This window comes from Pristis pectinata, chromosome 32 (genome assembly GCF_009764475.1).
Source record: "Pristis pectinata isolate sPriPec2 chromosome 32, sPriPec2.1.pri, whole genome shotgun sequence".
NCBI classification, from domain to species: Eukaryota; Metazoa; Chordata; class Chondrichthyes; order Rhinopristiformes; family Pristidae; genus Pristis; species Pristis pectinata.
Genome location: NC_067436.1, coordinates 20,822,071 through 20,839,344, shown reverse-complemented (window position 1 = coordinate 20,839,344; position 17,274 = coordinate 20,822,071). Strand labels below are relative to the sequence as shown.

General features: G+C 42.8%; 1 protein-coding gene across 5 annotated transcripts in view; it reads left to right on the top strand.

Moving 5' to 3' along the window:
- Nucleotides 1-768: 768 nt before the first annotated feature.
- neo1a (neogenin 1a) overlaps nt 769-17,274 on the top strand; it is a 176,437-nt gene continuing 159,931 nt past the window's right edge. For all 5 annotated transcript variants that reach the window (XM_052042461.1, XM_052042462.1, XM_052042460.1 and 2 more), the window contains exon 1: nt 769-1,002. In XM_052042461.1, coding sequence (XP_051898421.1) covers nt 795-1,002 — 208 coding nt within the window. In that variant the 5' untranslated portion in view covers nt 769-794. The remainder of the gene's footprint in view (nt 1,003-17,274) is intronic.

Below are 17,274 nucleotides of genomic sequence, written 5' to 3'. Positions count from 1 at the left end.
TTGGAGTGGATGTAAAATATTCTGCAGCTGCCAGTTGAAGATCAGTTTAGTTCTGCATTGTATCCTGGGGCCAATTTATGGCTCAGCCAATATCACAAAGCGATTAGCTGATCATTATCAGATTGCTGTATGTAGTATCTTGCAGTTGCATTTCCTAACTTGCAACATCAAAAACATTTCAAAGATAATTTACCGTGAAGTATTTTAGATGTGCCAAAACTCTGAAAAGTGCTGTGTAAATGCAATGTCCTCCCTTTTGAACCCAGTTTATTTTTCTCTCTCCAGTTAATCCACTGCAGTGGAGGTCTTCAGCTCCAGTCTAGGTTTTGCTAAAGTTCACAGGCCTGCCATCCTTTAGTAAAGTCCACTTTCTTTTTGCCCATCAGGATTTGGCTGCAGTGCTTTTGATCTATTGTTGCAACAGCCAAGATCTGAGCTGCGGAAATACTCGGCAGATCAGGCAGTATTTGTGGAAAGAGACATAGCGTTAACGTTTCAGGTCAAGACTTTCTATCAACTTTCGGCGAACTTTTCTCTGGGAGTTGAACATTCCCAGCGTAACCTATTTTTATTTAGGAATTCTGTATATGCAGTTTTTAAAAAAAATGCTTTTAGCTCCAGGATTGTGCTCCTGGTTTTGTTGCAGCGACTCCAGTCCAGTTGCTGTGGTGACTGGAGCTCTAGGCCGGGTTTTGCAGGTGGTATGCCCATCCGATCCACTTTGGGAACTCCGTTGCGGGTTTGGTTGCGGAGGGCGCTACGCTCCAGGCCGGGTTTTCCGGGCGACCCCGTCCATGCTGGGTATTGTCCGCGAGTGGCGGCCGCTCGCAGCTCCGCTCTGCTCGGCGAGCTCTTCCCCGACCGACGGCGGACAGGCGGCGAGTCCCAGCGCGGCAGCAGCGGGCGCCCGAGGCCCAGGCGCAGGCCCGCGGCGGGAGATGGCGGAGCGCCGACTGCGGCTGTTGCTGGCGCTGGCGGCTCTGAGCGCGGCCCGGAGCTCAGGTAAAGGCGGAATCCCGGGATCGTGAGGGGAGACCGGGAATACCGGCAGAGGCCAACTGGGAGTGAGGGGACACCGGGATCCCGGCAGAGGGGAATGGTGGAATACCGGGAATGAGGGGGCGGAGAGGGGAGGGTCGCCCTGAGGTGCACGGCAGAAGCTGGGGCTTCTCCTTGGAGCACAGGAGGCGGCCAGGGACCCGAGTGAAGGGAACGGGCGGAGGAGACGGAGACTGTCCCCATCGGCAGAGGGGTCAGGAGCCAGGGGAATGGAGGTGATGAGCAAACGAACCACAAGTGACATGAGGGAAAACTTCTTTCCGTGGCGAGAGGCTGGGGTGTGGAACACACTGTGGTGTTCAGAGGGGAGCTGGATGGGTCACTGGGAAGGATTTGCAGGGCTGTGGGGAGAGGGATTTCACGATCGCTCCTAATTAGAGCTAGTTTTGGATTGGATGGGCCAAACGGGCTCAGTCCATGCGATAACCACTCTGTGATTCTGAGATCCTGGGAAAGCAAGACTAGGATTAAGGGGAATGAGGGGTGATGTTATCCTAGGAGCTAGAGAAGGGGAATGAGAGGAAGCTGCAAATCCCGAGAGTGAGAGTGGGACAAAATGAAAAAAAACAATGAGGGGAAACTGGGAATACTGGCATAGTGAGGGGAGAATTTGAATCCATGGAGAGGGAGACTTTCCTTGAATGGGAAATGCCAGGGATGAGGAAGAATGGGGATAGAGAATTTACCAAGAATGAGAAATTGGAAGTCCTGGGAAAGAGAGATGGGGTGAATACAGTGGGAGGAGATTGATTAGGGGCTATGTCATGAATGAATGGGAACAGGGAATAGGGGATATATCGGGAATGAAAGGATACTGGGAAGGTGTTGAAGTGACTAGCAGGATAGAGAGGTTACTCTGGGACTCCCAGGGAAGCATGGGAGATTGGAAATATTGGGCAATGCAGGGTGAACAAGAATGTAGGATGGTGAGGAAATGTCAGGGTGCTGAAGGATCAGGAACACAGGAAGGGGAGTTCTGGGATAACGCTAGGAGATGACGGATGATGGGATTCTGTGGGAATACCGGGGTGGTAAGAAGTGGTAGAGAGATTGTGATTGTGGATAAAGTGATGGGGATATTGTGGGAGAGACTGGGAAATATGAGGATGGGCAACATTAGGTATGAATGGGAGAAAATGTGAATTATAAGGAATGGGTTGGGAATCTTGAGAGTTGAAGTTCAATGAGATTGAAACTATTTTTGGGAATAGATAGAAATTGGAAATGCTACGAATGAGAAAACTAGACAAAATGTGAAACAAAGGTAAGAGTCCTGAAATTTGTGATACATATTGAACCTGATTTGTTCAGAAACTGCCCTTAGAGTATTTGATGAAATGGTTGGTTGTAAAGTGTTGGATGGGTTTTTGTATTTTGAGGCATTGACATCTTGCTAAGTAGAAAAAAAAACATTAAGTACAAATTCTGAAAAATAACTTCTTCAGTATGAGGATCGATGACCTTTGTGTCATGGAATCTGTCATCTCTCATTTATACCTCTGTTAAAAATCAAATGCTTCATATTCCTCTGTTCAATCTTATTTATTTTGAAAGCACAGATATTTGCAGGTAGTGATGCTGTGCTGAATTAACGATGTCAGTCTAGATGGTGTGTACAGCGGAGGGTAAACCATTATTATTCAAACTGATCTTGATACACTTTATGTCCATGATCCCAGCAGATTGCAATGAGTAGTGGGAGCCCTTGTGACATTTGTTGAGGTTTAGTTATCATCCTACTTCAGCAAAGAGTGCCTCTGACCCTAAGTAGTAACTAGTAATTCTGGCAATGGTGCAATCCAAAGTCTTGGAATATCCTGAATGGTCATTAAGTTTCAGTCAAGTTCAACAGTGGGATGGTGGAGATTTGGTTATTAATTTCAACCAGTGAAATACACCCCAATATTTGAACATAGCAGGGATTGGGGTTCCATGGGATTTTTTTTAAACCAATGGTCATCCAAGAGATTTTTTTGCTTTAAGCATGGAATAGAATTGTTGCTTTTGTTATGGAAGTGTTGATGCTAAGTGAACTGTCTTAGTAGCCGAACTCATTGTTTTCTTATTGTGGCATTGTTTGAATTATGATGTGGTCCTTTGGAGCAGTTTCTAAAACCATTTACCTATTGGACAATGCTTGAGGTCCTAGACCCCAACTGATCATCTTTGGTATTAAACTGAAAGTTGCCATGGTCTTTCTTGGCCGTGAGGAGGTAAGCTGGTGATATGGGGACACAAGAGACTGCAGATGCGTGAACCTGGGACAACACACAAGAAACTGTGGAAACTGAGTAGGTCAGGTAGTATCTCTCGCCCTTCCTCACCTAGTTCCACGTCTCAGCTGCTATCTCTTGTTCCACTCCTTCCCTCCACCTTTTTATATTGGCTGTCTCCCCTCTATCTTTCAGTCCAGATGAAGGATCTCGACCCAAAATGTCGACTGTCCATTTCCCTCCATAGATGCTGCCTGACCCACTGAGTTCCTCCAGCTTCTTGTGTGTTTGGTGATGTGGGGATCTGGACTGAATTCCATTGGTATTTAAGCACTTTGGAATGTCCTGAAGTCATGAAAGTTGGTCTATAATTGTGAGTTTTTGAAGTTACTTGCACCCAATTCTCCTGTTGTTTTGCTGATTCTGGCAAGGATGTAATTCCAAGGCATTTTCCCCTGTCTGCTACCTTTGCCTAGGTGGCTGTTCTTTATGTACAGGCATTGGTTGGTTACCTAAATAGGTATCATTGTTTGAGTCTGATCCTTTTCTCAGCTGATTTTTATCATTTCAAAAAGAAACTATACTGATAAAGTATATACAAGAAATACAAAAAACAGTGTATGGCTTTCTGTACATTCATAGTGTTGTTCAGTGTATACATTCATAGTGTTAGCGGTTCTATACATGGTAGTGCTCACACATTCTGTGCACAGCATGTCATTGCCACTCGTGGCATCCTGGGACGATAGAATCTTCAAATGTTTGAGAGATTTCTACACGGGGCTTTGCCCCTTAATGTCTAGGAACCACTGCTCAGTGACTGGCAATAGGACCTGAACCTGGCTGACATTTCACCCCTACCCCTAACCACTGTGACTAATTAAACCCCATTTATTGTCACAGTATGTTGCTGGTGTTGCTGTTTAAGACCACAATGTGCCCGTGTCCGGCAGAATACTTCACCCAATCACTGGGCTAACGTGCTGAATCCAGTGTGAGTAAGGCCCAGACTGAATGTATTACAGAGTGGTATTTGGATGAAAGGGAATGTGGGAGCTGTGGTGGAATAGAACATAGAAAACCTACAGCACATTTCAGGCCCTTCGGCCCACAAAGCTGTGCCGAACATGTCCCTACCCTAGAAATTACTAGGCTTACCCATTGCCCTCTATTTTTCTTGGCTCCATGTACCTATCCAACAGTCTCTTAAAAGACCCTATCGTATCCGCCTCCACCACCATAGAAACATAGAATCTTTCTGGCGTGTATTGTTCTTGTGAGTGAAGGGACAGGGTAGAAGCATACACCTCTTGTGATTGTATGTAAAGCTGCAGCTGTTACATTCCAAGGTGTTAATGCTCACTGAGTAACACAATAACTACCTACAGCGGCAGTAGAGGATAGTTGGGGATGGAATATTAACAGGATTGCTGAGTGACATGAGCACTGATGGGTTTTGGGTCCTATTACTGATTAAAAAATCTGCTTCATATTCCCACCTCTCAGGAATCCTGGTTAAAACATGTGTTTCAAATTAATTTGTAAAGAAACCTCTGAGCTCAATTGTTGGCTGAGTGGATAAAGCACAGCCTGTTGTGTTCAGCGAGGAGAAGCACTGATTTTGTTCAGTCTGGCAGTGCACTAGTCAGACTGGTAGACGTGGTGGTGAAAGTATCAGCCAGGGTTCCTGCTGCCGATCACTGTCCAATCAGATGGGATGTAATGTTTTGGGTCAGGAACAGGTTAGATTCAGTTCTGGTGCCCCCGACAATTAAAAGGAATAAATATGCATCTGTATAGGATGTCCTCAAGAACTTTCCAGGTCATGACATTATTTTGAAGTGCTGTTATTGTCATGAATTCAGAAATTTGACAGCCAGTCCACATAATATGATCCTGCAAACTGCAGTTTAATGGCTAGATAATCTCTTTTTATTATATCATGTTAGTTGGTGGCTAAATGTTGGCCAGACACTTGAGGAGAACCTTCTTATGTTCAGCTGAACAATCAGATGGAGCCTTAGTTTAATGTTCCTTCTGAAAATCGCACCGTCAACAATGCCGCACCTACTCAGTAATGCACTGGAGTATAAGCCTTGATCTTGTGCTTCTGTGGTCAAGAGTGCTGCCTACTGAGCAACAACTGGGAGACTGTACTGATGCACACTTTCAAGATTCACTGGTTTATGAGTGATCTAGTTTAGGAGCCTTTGGGATGTTTGAGGTATGGGATTCTCTGTGTCCCCAGCTCTCTATTATGCTGTCAATGCACTTTAATATTTCAGAGATTTTGTTTGTTATTTATGCCAATGCCAGCATTTATTCCCCATCCCTAATTATGCTTGGGAGGGTGGTGGTGAACAGCCCTCTGTTGCAAATCTGGTGAAGGAATTCCAATAATTCGATTGTGTAGAGTCTTCCATTGGCAATAGAGGAGTGGCAATGTATTTCCAAATCTGGGTGGCATTTGACTCAGAAGGAAACCTGCAATGGGTGGAATTCCTGTACCCCTGCTGCTCTCGTTCTGTAGGGATTGTGGATTTGGGAAACGCTGATTACTACATTTAAAAAAACCGCAGGGGAATTAGTAAATGATAAGCATCCTGAGGGTGGAGGGATCGAATATTTAAGATGGTGGATGCAGTGCCATTTAAGTAACTGCTTTATCCTCATTTGCGTTGAGCTTCTTGGGTGTTGTTAGAGCTGCACTCATTCAGGCAACTCCAGCACCACTCAAGAAATTTGAGTGATTTGTGGAATTGGTTCCAAATGTTTAAATTCAGTTTAAAACTACAAATCATACTCTTCCTGTGCTAGATTTTATGTTTGAGATTAGATAATTTGAGCATTGGGAAGCCTCTCTAAAACTGCTTTGTGTCTCATATAGTGCATCTTCACAACTAGTGCCAGTATCAACAACCAGGAAAGAAGCCATTCAGCCCATTGGTTATGTGCTTGCCCTTTGCTAAAGCAATCAATATTAACCCAATTGGCTCTACTCTCCTCATAGCTCTATATTTTCATTTGCTTCAAATACTTAAGCAATTTATAGACACAGTTTCCTTTAGTTCAAAATCCTGATCGAAGTGAAGCTGGTAAAATCTGGAAATTTGTTGCGACGTTGGTTTGACTAGATTACTGGAGGTGCAGTCCATTTTAATGTTCATATTTGGTGCTGGGCACGTGTTGTTCAAGGAGAGCAGTAAAGTCATGGTTCTCTTCTGCCTTTTCAAATCCTTTTCTGTCTTCTCTTGAAGAGGGTGACTGAATATGTTACATGCCTATGATTCCTGGCTGCACTCATTCAGATAGCCATCCTGGTCTGGGAAATGACCGCAGGATATACCCTTGAATATACCTCTTCGTTCATTGGCTGGAGATCAGATTTGAGGTTTCTCTAGTTGCCCTGTCTCCCCTGACTGGTTGAAGTGCCCAGTTTTTTTTGACAAAGTTGTGGTAATTCATCTGAGGCAAGCAATTTCACCTGAGACCTTCAATTCTATCCCAGCTCAGTATCTCACCAGGAATACATTTACCCAGCAACCATCGGAGAAAGAATCCAAATCTCACTCTGGCCAATGCCCTAACTATAATACATGCTGTTTTTAAGAATGACCCAATTTTTAGGAGAGAAACTGTATGAAGTAGCCCTTGTCCTCCTAGCCCTACACTCTAGAATTCCTTCTGAAAACATCCATGATTGCTTTAACTGTTTTGCCTCCTTTTAAAAAACACCATAAAACTTGTTTCATCAAGATCATCACTCATAGCATGTTTCACTGTGCTATAAATGTGGTTGTCGGCATTATACATACATGCCTTCCGATAGGTTAGTTGAGTGACAGAGTCTACAAGCCCTTATTGGTAGAAAGGGATCTGGGGATATCAGTACATGGACTACAAAAAGTTAACATGCAGATACAGCAACTAATAGGGAGCTTAATGGAATATTGGTCTTTGTTGAAAAGGGTATGATGTATAAGAATGTAGAAGTGTTGTAAAAGTTCTACTGGTGAGACTGTACCTGGAGTACTGTGCACAGTTTTGGTCTCTATATTTAAGTAATTATATCCTTGCATTAGAGGCAGTGCAGAGAAAGTTCACAAGGTTGATTTCTGGGATGGAGGGGTTGACGTATGAAGGTTGACCCCATTGGTCTTGAACTCAGTGGAGATTAGAAGAATGAGAGGTGATCTTACTGAAACAAAAGATTCCAAGGAAGATTGACAAGGTTAATGCTGAGAAAATTTTTCTCCTAGTGGGGGTAACTAGAACTAAGGGGCATAGTTTCAGAATAAAGGGTCACCCATTTCACACAGAGATGAGGAGGGATTTCTTCTCTGAGGGTTGTGAACCTTTGGAATTCTCTATCCCAGGCAGCTGTGGAGGCTGAGTCATTGAAGATGAAGACTGATAAGCATTTTAACCACAAGGGACTTGAGGGTTGTGGGTTCAGAGCACAAACATGGTGTTGAGGTCAAGGATGGATCAGCAGTGATCATACAGAATGGCATGGCAGGCATGAGGACCTAATTGCCTATTTCTGTTCCTGTTTCTTATGTTCTTATTTTCTTGTGTTTGGGATCTAATTTTGGAGATGGATGACTGTGCTCATTGGTAGCAGATTGTGGATTCTGAATTTGCATTACACAAATATTTGTGGCTTCAGTTGCAGTTCCAGTTTCTGTTGATTCTGTTACACTGGCTGTCTGAATTTTTTTATATTTCAACATAAACGTTATATGTAAAAAAAAATATATACAAGGAATATCAAAAATACAAAAAAAACACAAACATAGAATTATTGTTAAATATGCAGGTAGTCTGTCCCTGACTAGATTCTGGCCCAGCTTGGTGACTTGCTGAGTTGGTGATGTAGCCATCCTTTCCTTCCAGTGTGGGTGACTATCTCCTGTAAGAAAGGTTTTAATCATGTATCTTTACAGTTCTTGGGGTTGATGTTCTTCAGGAGATGGAAGTCAACTTAGTTCCAGTTTATTGTCCACTATCTACTGTTAGAACATAGAACAGTACAGCACAGGAACAGGCCCTTTGACCCACCATGTCTAAGCTGACCATGATGCCAATCTATGCCAATGAGATGTTTGCACCCTGGCAAAAAGACTCTGACTATCTACCTATCTATGCCTCTCATAATTTTATATACTTCTATCAGGTTGCCCCTCAGGCCACAGACATTCCAGAGAAAACAATTCAAGTTTGTCCATCATTTCCTTATAGCTAATACACTCCAATCCAGACAACATCCTGGTGAAATTCTTCTGCACCCTTTCCAGCACCTCCACATCCTTTCTAACGTGTGGTGACCAGAACTGCACACATTACTCCACTGATGTAAGGCTTACTGACCTATAATTTCCTGGATTATCCTTGTTGGTTCTGTTCACTTCCAGTTATCAAATGCATCAATGTAACTCCATTTGTATTATGTTTCTGATCATCATCAGTCACTACTGTCCTGCATTCTACTTCATTTCTCAACCTGAAGTAATTAAAAATTCCATCAAGCTCACGTTGGCATGACTGAGCTGTGGTTTGTATCTACGTGACTTCACCTGGAGTCCAGGTGTAGTGCTGGGAGTGTGCAATTCACAGTCTGCCTGAACTGTGAAGACTAGCCAGCAGTGGAACATTTAGATTTTGTTCTAATTTGAATTGTGCTTGGAGAACATTTTAAGCTGCACGACGGAGGTGAAGTACAGGGGACTAGTGGTGACAAGAGACCAATTATGAGCATTGCATCAGAAGAAGATTGCACAATATTAGCATTGAGTATTTGTATCCATAACTTAAATATGCTCAATGACAACACTACCTTGAACGAGACATCATGGCACTGCATTCTACGTAACCTTCTGTACAGAGGGTGGCTCACATTCTAGTTATGGAATTCTGAAGAACAGTTGCATATCTAAGTCTCAAACTGGTGTCAAATGATGGAATTCTCAGTCAGATTTGTTTCTAGTTGTGGATTGATACAGGCACTCTTGTCACGACTCTTCCACAAGAGTGCCTGTATCAATCCGCAACCACCTTGTCAAAGTCACCGATGAAGCTAATTCATCCAATCTATTTGGTTTGTTGTAATCTTGTCAGCATATCAAACACAAAGGGTTTCACCTTCAGAGTCTTGGTCCAGAAGCTCTGCTGCCCTGAGGACATTACTTTCCCATCTGAAGTTCAAGCTCTTTGTCTCCTCACCTAATATATTTCAGAGGTTCTTACCACCAGATTTCTCAGTGCAGAATGCAAAGCAGCATCATGCTTAGCCACAGAAAGGAATAAAAGTCTACAGATCAGTATCCTCACTGTGACTTACAGCAAAGCTTGTGTAGCAACACAGTGCCTGTTCTGGTTTCAAATCAATCTACTTGACCCTCTTAATATTGAATAACATTCTTTAATATCTCTTGAGCCAAGGATAGAGGGTGGCACATGAGTCAAGCCCCAGACCTTGACAGTAACACACCCTTTATTCTGTTCAAAGGGATTTCCCTGTCATGCTTCCTGGCCTTCTCTTTCCCCTTCTTCCATCCCTCCTCTATTCTCCTCTTCCCGTCCCTTCTAGTGTCATTCGTTTCTCTCCTTTTTCTCCTCCCATTCTCTCTTCTTCCTGACCACCCACACTTCCTTCTCTCATGCTGTTAAAAGTCATTACTACCAGCCTTGTGTTTTATCTGTGGTGCTTACATTAGCTGGGGGAAAGGAGGAGGTTGCAAGAGGATTGGAACACACAGTGAGCCCTACCCTGGGGCAAAATACTGGTGTCATTAGAAAATTTTTTTAGCTTCAGATTATTTAATTTGATAGAATGTTATTAAAAACTGTAACCAGTTTGCTTCTTATCAGCTTGTGGGTATCAGAATGGTGGTGTTTGTGGTTATGTGGTGATTGACTGTAGCACCACCTTCAAATGGTTTGAGGGAGAGTATTTGTGCAGCAATAATATTGATTCTGAGCAAAGCCTCTACTGTGCATTTGAAGCTGTTTAAAGGGGCTCCATCATCATGAAAAGAAGTCTTTAGCAAACATTTATTACTGAGGAAAGGTGGATGTTCTGGCTTTTTATATCATCAGAATGACAGTGTGTGTCAGGGATAAATTTATGGTTTCCTATGTGACACCTAAAAAATTGCTCTGGGTAGCACCCCTAGTCACTTTGTATTGGTCTCTGCAAATGGAGTGTGTAGATGTGTGAGTGTATGTGTATGTCTAGGTTTGTGTAGGTTGGCTAAAGAAGGTATTGGACCCTTTTGTGAAGGTTGTGATGGATGAATTTCCTGCCTGAGCTCACTGTCTGATTCACACATGGCAATTGGTGACTTTGACAAGGTGTCATAGAGAAACCAGGCATCCATGGAAACCACCCCAGCAAGGAAGAAGAGGAGAAAATTGACTGGCTGAAGACTAACTGGTTTCTTCTATTACACACATAATTAGGTTTATGGAGTTAGGTCACAGATCAGCCAAGATCTTATTGAACGTCGGACAGGGTTGAGGAGCTAAGTGGCCTCCTCCTGATGCCATGTTCCTTTGTACTTGGAATTGGATGGGTTAGTCTGGGAACTATACTACCTGCAAGCTATGGCACAGAGTCCAGTGTCTATGCTGTTTTTATCTGGTTGTGTCCAGGATTCATTTGTAAAACTTTGAGGGGGAGCATGTGAGGATTTGGAGTATTATAGCTACTATCAACAGTCTTATGTCTTCCTGCTTTGAATTGCTGTATGTGGGGAAGTAAGGTAAATTCCTGCCTTCGGCTCAGGGAGAATCCAGCAAAATCCCAAGCCCAAGAGCAGGTTTGCTTTACTGGCTATGACTGTGTGTGCAAATTGCTGTTCAGACTCTGAATCCCTACGGGGGCAGTAAGGGAGCCAGCCTGCGAGGTGGCTTTGATCCTATTGCTGACGTTATTTGCTGCTTGAAGAAGCAGAGGAATGTATGAGGCACCCAAAAGGGACTCAGGAAACAGGGAGCCCTGTGAATAGGAGGCAGAAATAGACTCTCAGTGCATTTGTGGCTGAGAGAGGGGGACCATTGAGGAGGAAAATATTGTTGAAGGCATCAGGTGAATATAATATGATAGAAAGGATTTGAAAGTAAGTTCTGAGATTTACTTTCTTGTGTAAATGTAATATATGCAAGGATACACCATTCCTTTTAGGAGCCATTTTACCAAAAACCTGACTGTCAGGTAAACCTCTGACTGCAACTGTTGTGTCTTGGCACACAAACAAACAGTTGCCTTTTTAAAGTTATTTTTAATATCCACCTCATTTTCTCCTGTAGTAAAAAACAAACTGACAACAGATGACTTGACATCTAGAGACGTCACATCTGGGTTCAATCCTGCCCCTCACCAGTGTCCACATACAAAGGACCTTTGGACCACAGTGGGGCATTGCGTGCCGTTCTGTTTTGAATCATTCCTCATCTGGGGTGTTTTGGGAACATAGGGGGTCTAGGTAGAATTGATATTGAAATGATCTGTTGTTAGTTGTGTAACCAGCATGGGAACCCCCTGCTCCAAAAGGTTCAGCTGACAAAGAGTCTCCATTTGCTGAGTTTTAAAAGAGAAAAGGAGGTGTGAAAGAAAAGAGAGAGGTGGCTGATATGTTGTCTGCCTTGTGCTCAACTGTTGTCCTGTATATCAAGTAATGACAGTAGTATTTAATGATCTCAGCACTAGGAATTGTGGCCATGCTTTGAGCTGCCAACATCCTGAGCTCTGAAATGCTCTTCTTTGATCCCTCCATTCTCTGTATCTCTCTCTTCCTCTGTAGTGTAGGAGCAAAGGAGAAAGAAGCATGACTACTAGAATTGCTCCCTCACACCTGGGTTTAATCCTCACCTCCTGGTGCTGTCTGTGTATAGTTTACATGATCCCTCTCTGTGTGGATTTCCTCTGGAACCTCTGGTTTACTCCCACATCCCAAAGATGAGTGGGTTGGTAGGCTAATTGGTGCTATAAATTGCCCCAAGTATATGGGTGAGTGGGAGAATCTGAGGGGAGCTGATCGGGAATGTAGGGAGAATAAAATGGCAGTAGTGTAGGATTAGTATATGTGGGTGCTCTGTGGTTGGTGTGAACTCACTGGGCTAAAGGGCCTGTTTCCATGCTTTGTTACTCTAATAAGCGGTACAGCGCCTGAGGTTGCTCATTAAAATAATCGTCATTGACCAAGCTTGTAGAGTCCTCCCCTAATACTCCTTGGCTTGGTGTCAGATTTTTGAAAAGAAGCACCTTGTTAAAACTACTATGTAAATGTAAGTTGTTCAGTCCTTTATAATTCTAGTGAGTTGTGTTTGGCATCTTTCACACAAATTGACCCATTTATCCCATCACACTTTCTAAATAAACTATTACTGCATTTGAAGGCTTTTGTATTTGGTTTGGGAATTTAATTTAGAAAAGAGATTGTTGCTGGGAGCAATGTTTACTGTCACTTAATTTGGTAAATATTCTGCCCATTTTTGGAACCACATTCATTGGTAAATTGGTTTATTATTGCTACATGTACCGAGGTACAGTGAAAAACTTAGTTTTGCATCTGTCCATACAGATCATTTCATTACAATAGTGCATTGAAGGTAGTACCAGGGAAAACAATAACAGAATGCAGAATAAAGTGTTACAGTTACAGAGAAAGTGCAGTACAGGCAGACAATGAGGTGCAAGGCCACAACGAGGTAGATTGTGAGGTCAAGAGTCCATCTTATTGTACCAGGGAGCCAGTCAATAGTGCTTCAGACTGGAAGGTTCCAGGTTTGTTGCTTGCTTTGTATTGTGTTGGTTATGCTTATTTGGGGCCTGTGTATTCATGGTCTAAGGATCTAAGGAGGGAGAAGTCATTCTTGTTGGTAACTAACCTGGCATTGACTGAAAGTGGTGGAAGGGGTGCATCAAAACTGGTACTGTGGGATGTTTCTGTAGTTATCAGTACTATACCAGGTTCTTGCTGGATTCCTTGTCTGTAGGAAGCCTTGATAAGGCTGCCAGTTTAAACCTTTGGATACATAGGCACTGAAGTAATGAATGAGAGAGCCTGAAGTTGGGGTGTGTGTCTGAAAATCTGCTTTTCTTTGCAGTGTCATTTGTTCAGAGTCAGTTACAGGCCCCTCTAGAACTTGCTCATTCATCCAGCATTAGCTCTTGTTTTCTTTGGAAACACATACATGCCTGTTGAACGATGCAAAGAGCTACAGGCTGTAAGCTTATAGGCTGAACACACAAGACTCTCTGTGTGCATGCAGCTAATGAAATACCCCTTTAGAAACCAGTATGGAAAAAATTGCATTTTGAATTCTTTTCAAATGTTGGGTGATAGTGAAGTATTAAAGTACTATTTGTTGTGATTGGCCAGTGCAAGTGACCTTCTGTACCTTAATAAAGCACTAAACTAGGCAAGCACCCGTCTCTGTGCTTTAGATAGGTTTAGAGACAGCTATTTCATGACTGAGGAAACAAATGGGGCCCTCAAAATGTTGCATGTGAGGGAGGAATGTGTGGGCAGACTGCACCTATGGAAGGATAAACCATGGTGTGTTTGTGGAACTCTGCTTACACTGTACAACTATTTTAGATTCTCTGAAAATTGGAATCTTCCCAAAACCCATTTTCAATCGATGCAGATTTGAAGCAGCTCATTGCTTGCACTATAATTAAAAAATAGTTTTGGAGATGTGTGCTGAGTTAGCTGATGGCAGTACAAGTGTGGGGAATCATCCAGAGTTCTTGCTCTAAGTGGTTGGAAGGAGTTGTTGGATGGTTGCCGAGGACAGTACCAGTCTCAGCTGTGATGGCCTCAGTGATTGAATGACCGGTACTGATGAATAGCTGTTCAGCAAGGTGCCAAGTAACCCCTGGTACTATACACCAATGCTCCAGGAAATAGTCCATGCCTTTGACGTAGGCAGAGGGTGGGAATTAACCCAAATATTTTAAGCACTTTTCAGCGCACCTCTGATTCAGGTCTGCACAGTTGCTGGAGCTTGTCTGATTTTAAGGGAAAATAATCTCATAGATTTTCCACTTCTACTATTGGCTGCACCCATTTGTATTGATTAGTTTGCTATCAGTATCACAACATGAAAATCTAGCCCAATGTGTTTAAAAATGGTATAACTTTCAGAGCAAGTTGTTAAAAACAATATATAAACAGTTTTCTCCTTCTCCAACACTCCCTAATCTCTTTTCCATTTTCAAGTTCTTGACTTTTTTTTAAGAGCTGCCCTTTCATAGACTCCAGAGATTGTATTGGAATGAGAATCCTAGTGTGGAGCCTGTTTATTCAGCTGGGTGAGGATTCACTGCCCCTTTGTTTAATGGCATTGGGTGTGGGGAATATAGATAGAGGAGCACATGACATTAGTTAATTGCTGATGGTTTGCTGAGGGTAGCTGTGGTAGTAACATTGTGTATGCAGCTTTTATGAGCACAAGGGGAATAGTTTGAAGGGAGAATGTATCTGGAGTGCTGAATTTTGTAGAATCGATCAGACTCTGTACCCTAAGGGTGTTCTGCAGCATTGCTCAATAGATGTTTAGAAACTGGAAAGTGTGCTAGATCTTAGAGTTATCATTGGGGTGTTGAGGGGCATGGTGAGTGTGATTGCTCTTCCTGGAAGCTGATCCCCATCGGAATATAAATTTCTTACACTGAAATTGACTTATTGAGAAAGTTACTATGTCCTTACAGTGATCCCATTTCATCGGATTGAACCCAGACACAGAGGATATGGGGGGGGGGGGGGGGGGTGGCAGGAAGTTATGCCTATATTTTTGTTGCTACATGGAATGAGGGAAATATTATTTGTACATGCTAAGGGAAGGTCAGAAGAACAAGAACAAAGTGTGGCCAAACCCCATGTCAATTTAAGGAGCATTGGTCCCTTGGAAGTAAAGTGGTCGTCAAGCTTAGCTTTCATTTTAACAAGGTAGAAATCACATTCAGTAAAACTATCCAGCTGTTCAGTTAGTTTTATGGCTCGTGGTTTACAGTTAATAGGCTTTGCTCTTGTTTTCTTTTATTAAGGAAATTTCAGTTGTGTAGATGCACCTAACTGGAAATGGAGTCCTGTGCTTTCCACTCAAGTCAGTTGTATTTGATGACAATAACAAAAAGGTGGATCTTACATTTAAACAAAAGTTCCTCTGTCCTGAGAGCTATGCTTTTTGTAGAGATACATTTCCACGTGCAGCACCAGTCCCCTGCACGCTTGCCCAGTTGACCAAGTGGAGGGCCATACTGGGCAGTGCATTTACTGACTGAACCATGGACTCAGTAGGATTCTATGTGTTTAGCAGTGTACAAGTTTCATGATGGCAGCTGTCTTTTGCTGCTTGTTTGAGAATCTCTTCCTTTGTGCACCATGGTGAAAGGCACACACTAGCCTCTGCCCCATGGCCCTGCAATAGCCACCTGTTCTGCTACTTATCGTTCACACATCACAACTACACCCGCTGTTCACCCTAGGATGAAAAGGAGCCTGCAGCCTTGTTGCTCTGCTGGCTTCTTGGATGATAGATTCCCAGCTGACGATTGCCGAGAATCCAATTGTGGTAACCTAGTAACTACATCCATTAATGAGCTGACAGGCCTAACCTTTGACCTGGTATCCTGGGAATATCTAGTGGTCCCTGGGTTTATAGCTGGCTTGTCATCTATTAGAGAAAGACAGGAACAGAACTCAAGTGATATAACCCCTGTCAACCCTGAACCCTGCCCTTTCAACTGAAGCAGAGCACATTTGTAACATGAGAAAAACCAGGATGGGATCCACAGAGTGCCTCAGAGCAACTCGCCTCCACTGACCTCTATTCTAGGGTTGGGGTTTTGCTGAAGTTTTATATTTTCTTTGCATTACTTGTATTTTTAAGACATTGTTCTGCTTAATTCATTGAGAGAATTGATTATATTATTGTCGTAAGTTGCATCATTAAAGGAGCTGGTTTTATTGAAGGAGGAGGATACACCATTAAGGGACATGGATAGATCATTGAGGGAATTCATCACAGGGGAAGGGGCTACATTATTACTGGAATTGGTTAACATTGTTGGGGAAGAAATTACGTGATTGCAGGAATTGATTACATCATTGTGGGAATTGGTTACAATATTGGAGGTAGGTTTGTATCATTAAGGGAAGGAGTTACATTTTTGGGGGAAGGGACAGAATTTGATTTGATTTGATGCAGAACATCAGGAAGGAACCCTGGTGAGTTAATTACAGCACTGTTACTGGCTGCTTGGTTATATTGGGTAGTTCATGCTTCTTATAGGGACTTATGGAAAGGAGAATGCCATTCATTTCCACTGTAGCTACTATTTAGTTTGTTCATGGGTGATCTGTATGTCCGTTATCCTGCCTTTACTCCATATTCCTTAACTAATCAAAATCTATTGACCTCAATTTTCGAAATCCATGTCTGGCGGCATCTATACTGTTGAGAAGATTCTGGATTTTGATCTTTTTCTTCTAAATTAAAACTTACTGATTTCACTCCCAAATTGCTTCCTCCTAATCTATTTTAAAAGAGTGTAGTTCTGCCCTTCTGCTACCTCCACCTGACCTCCTCCCCCCACCTCCAACACCATACTTACTGTTTTTACCCTCCTTTGACTGCAGTTCTTTAGTACCACATGCAGGAAATCTTAGTCCACTTGTGAGACTGGGCAATGCCTGTTGGTAAGGTGACTCTACAATGAGCAGTGATTGCTTCTATTTCCCTCTGGACTGATGTTTCCAATGTTTTGGATTAGTATCTCTCCTTCCTCGTGTTTATTAACACATAAGAAAACAAGAAAACAGGAATAATCTACCTGGCCCCTCAAATCTGCCCCACCATTTAATCCGATCATGGCTGATCTACCCCAGACTTCTAAACTTCTGTGTCAGTTCCCCATAACTCACAAATTTCTGATCTTTCAAAAATTTGTCTATCTCCTCTAGAAACATCTCCAGTGATCTATTCTCTACAA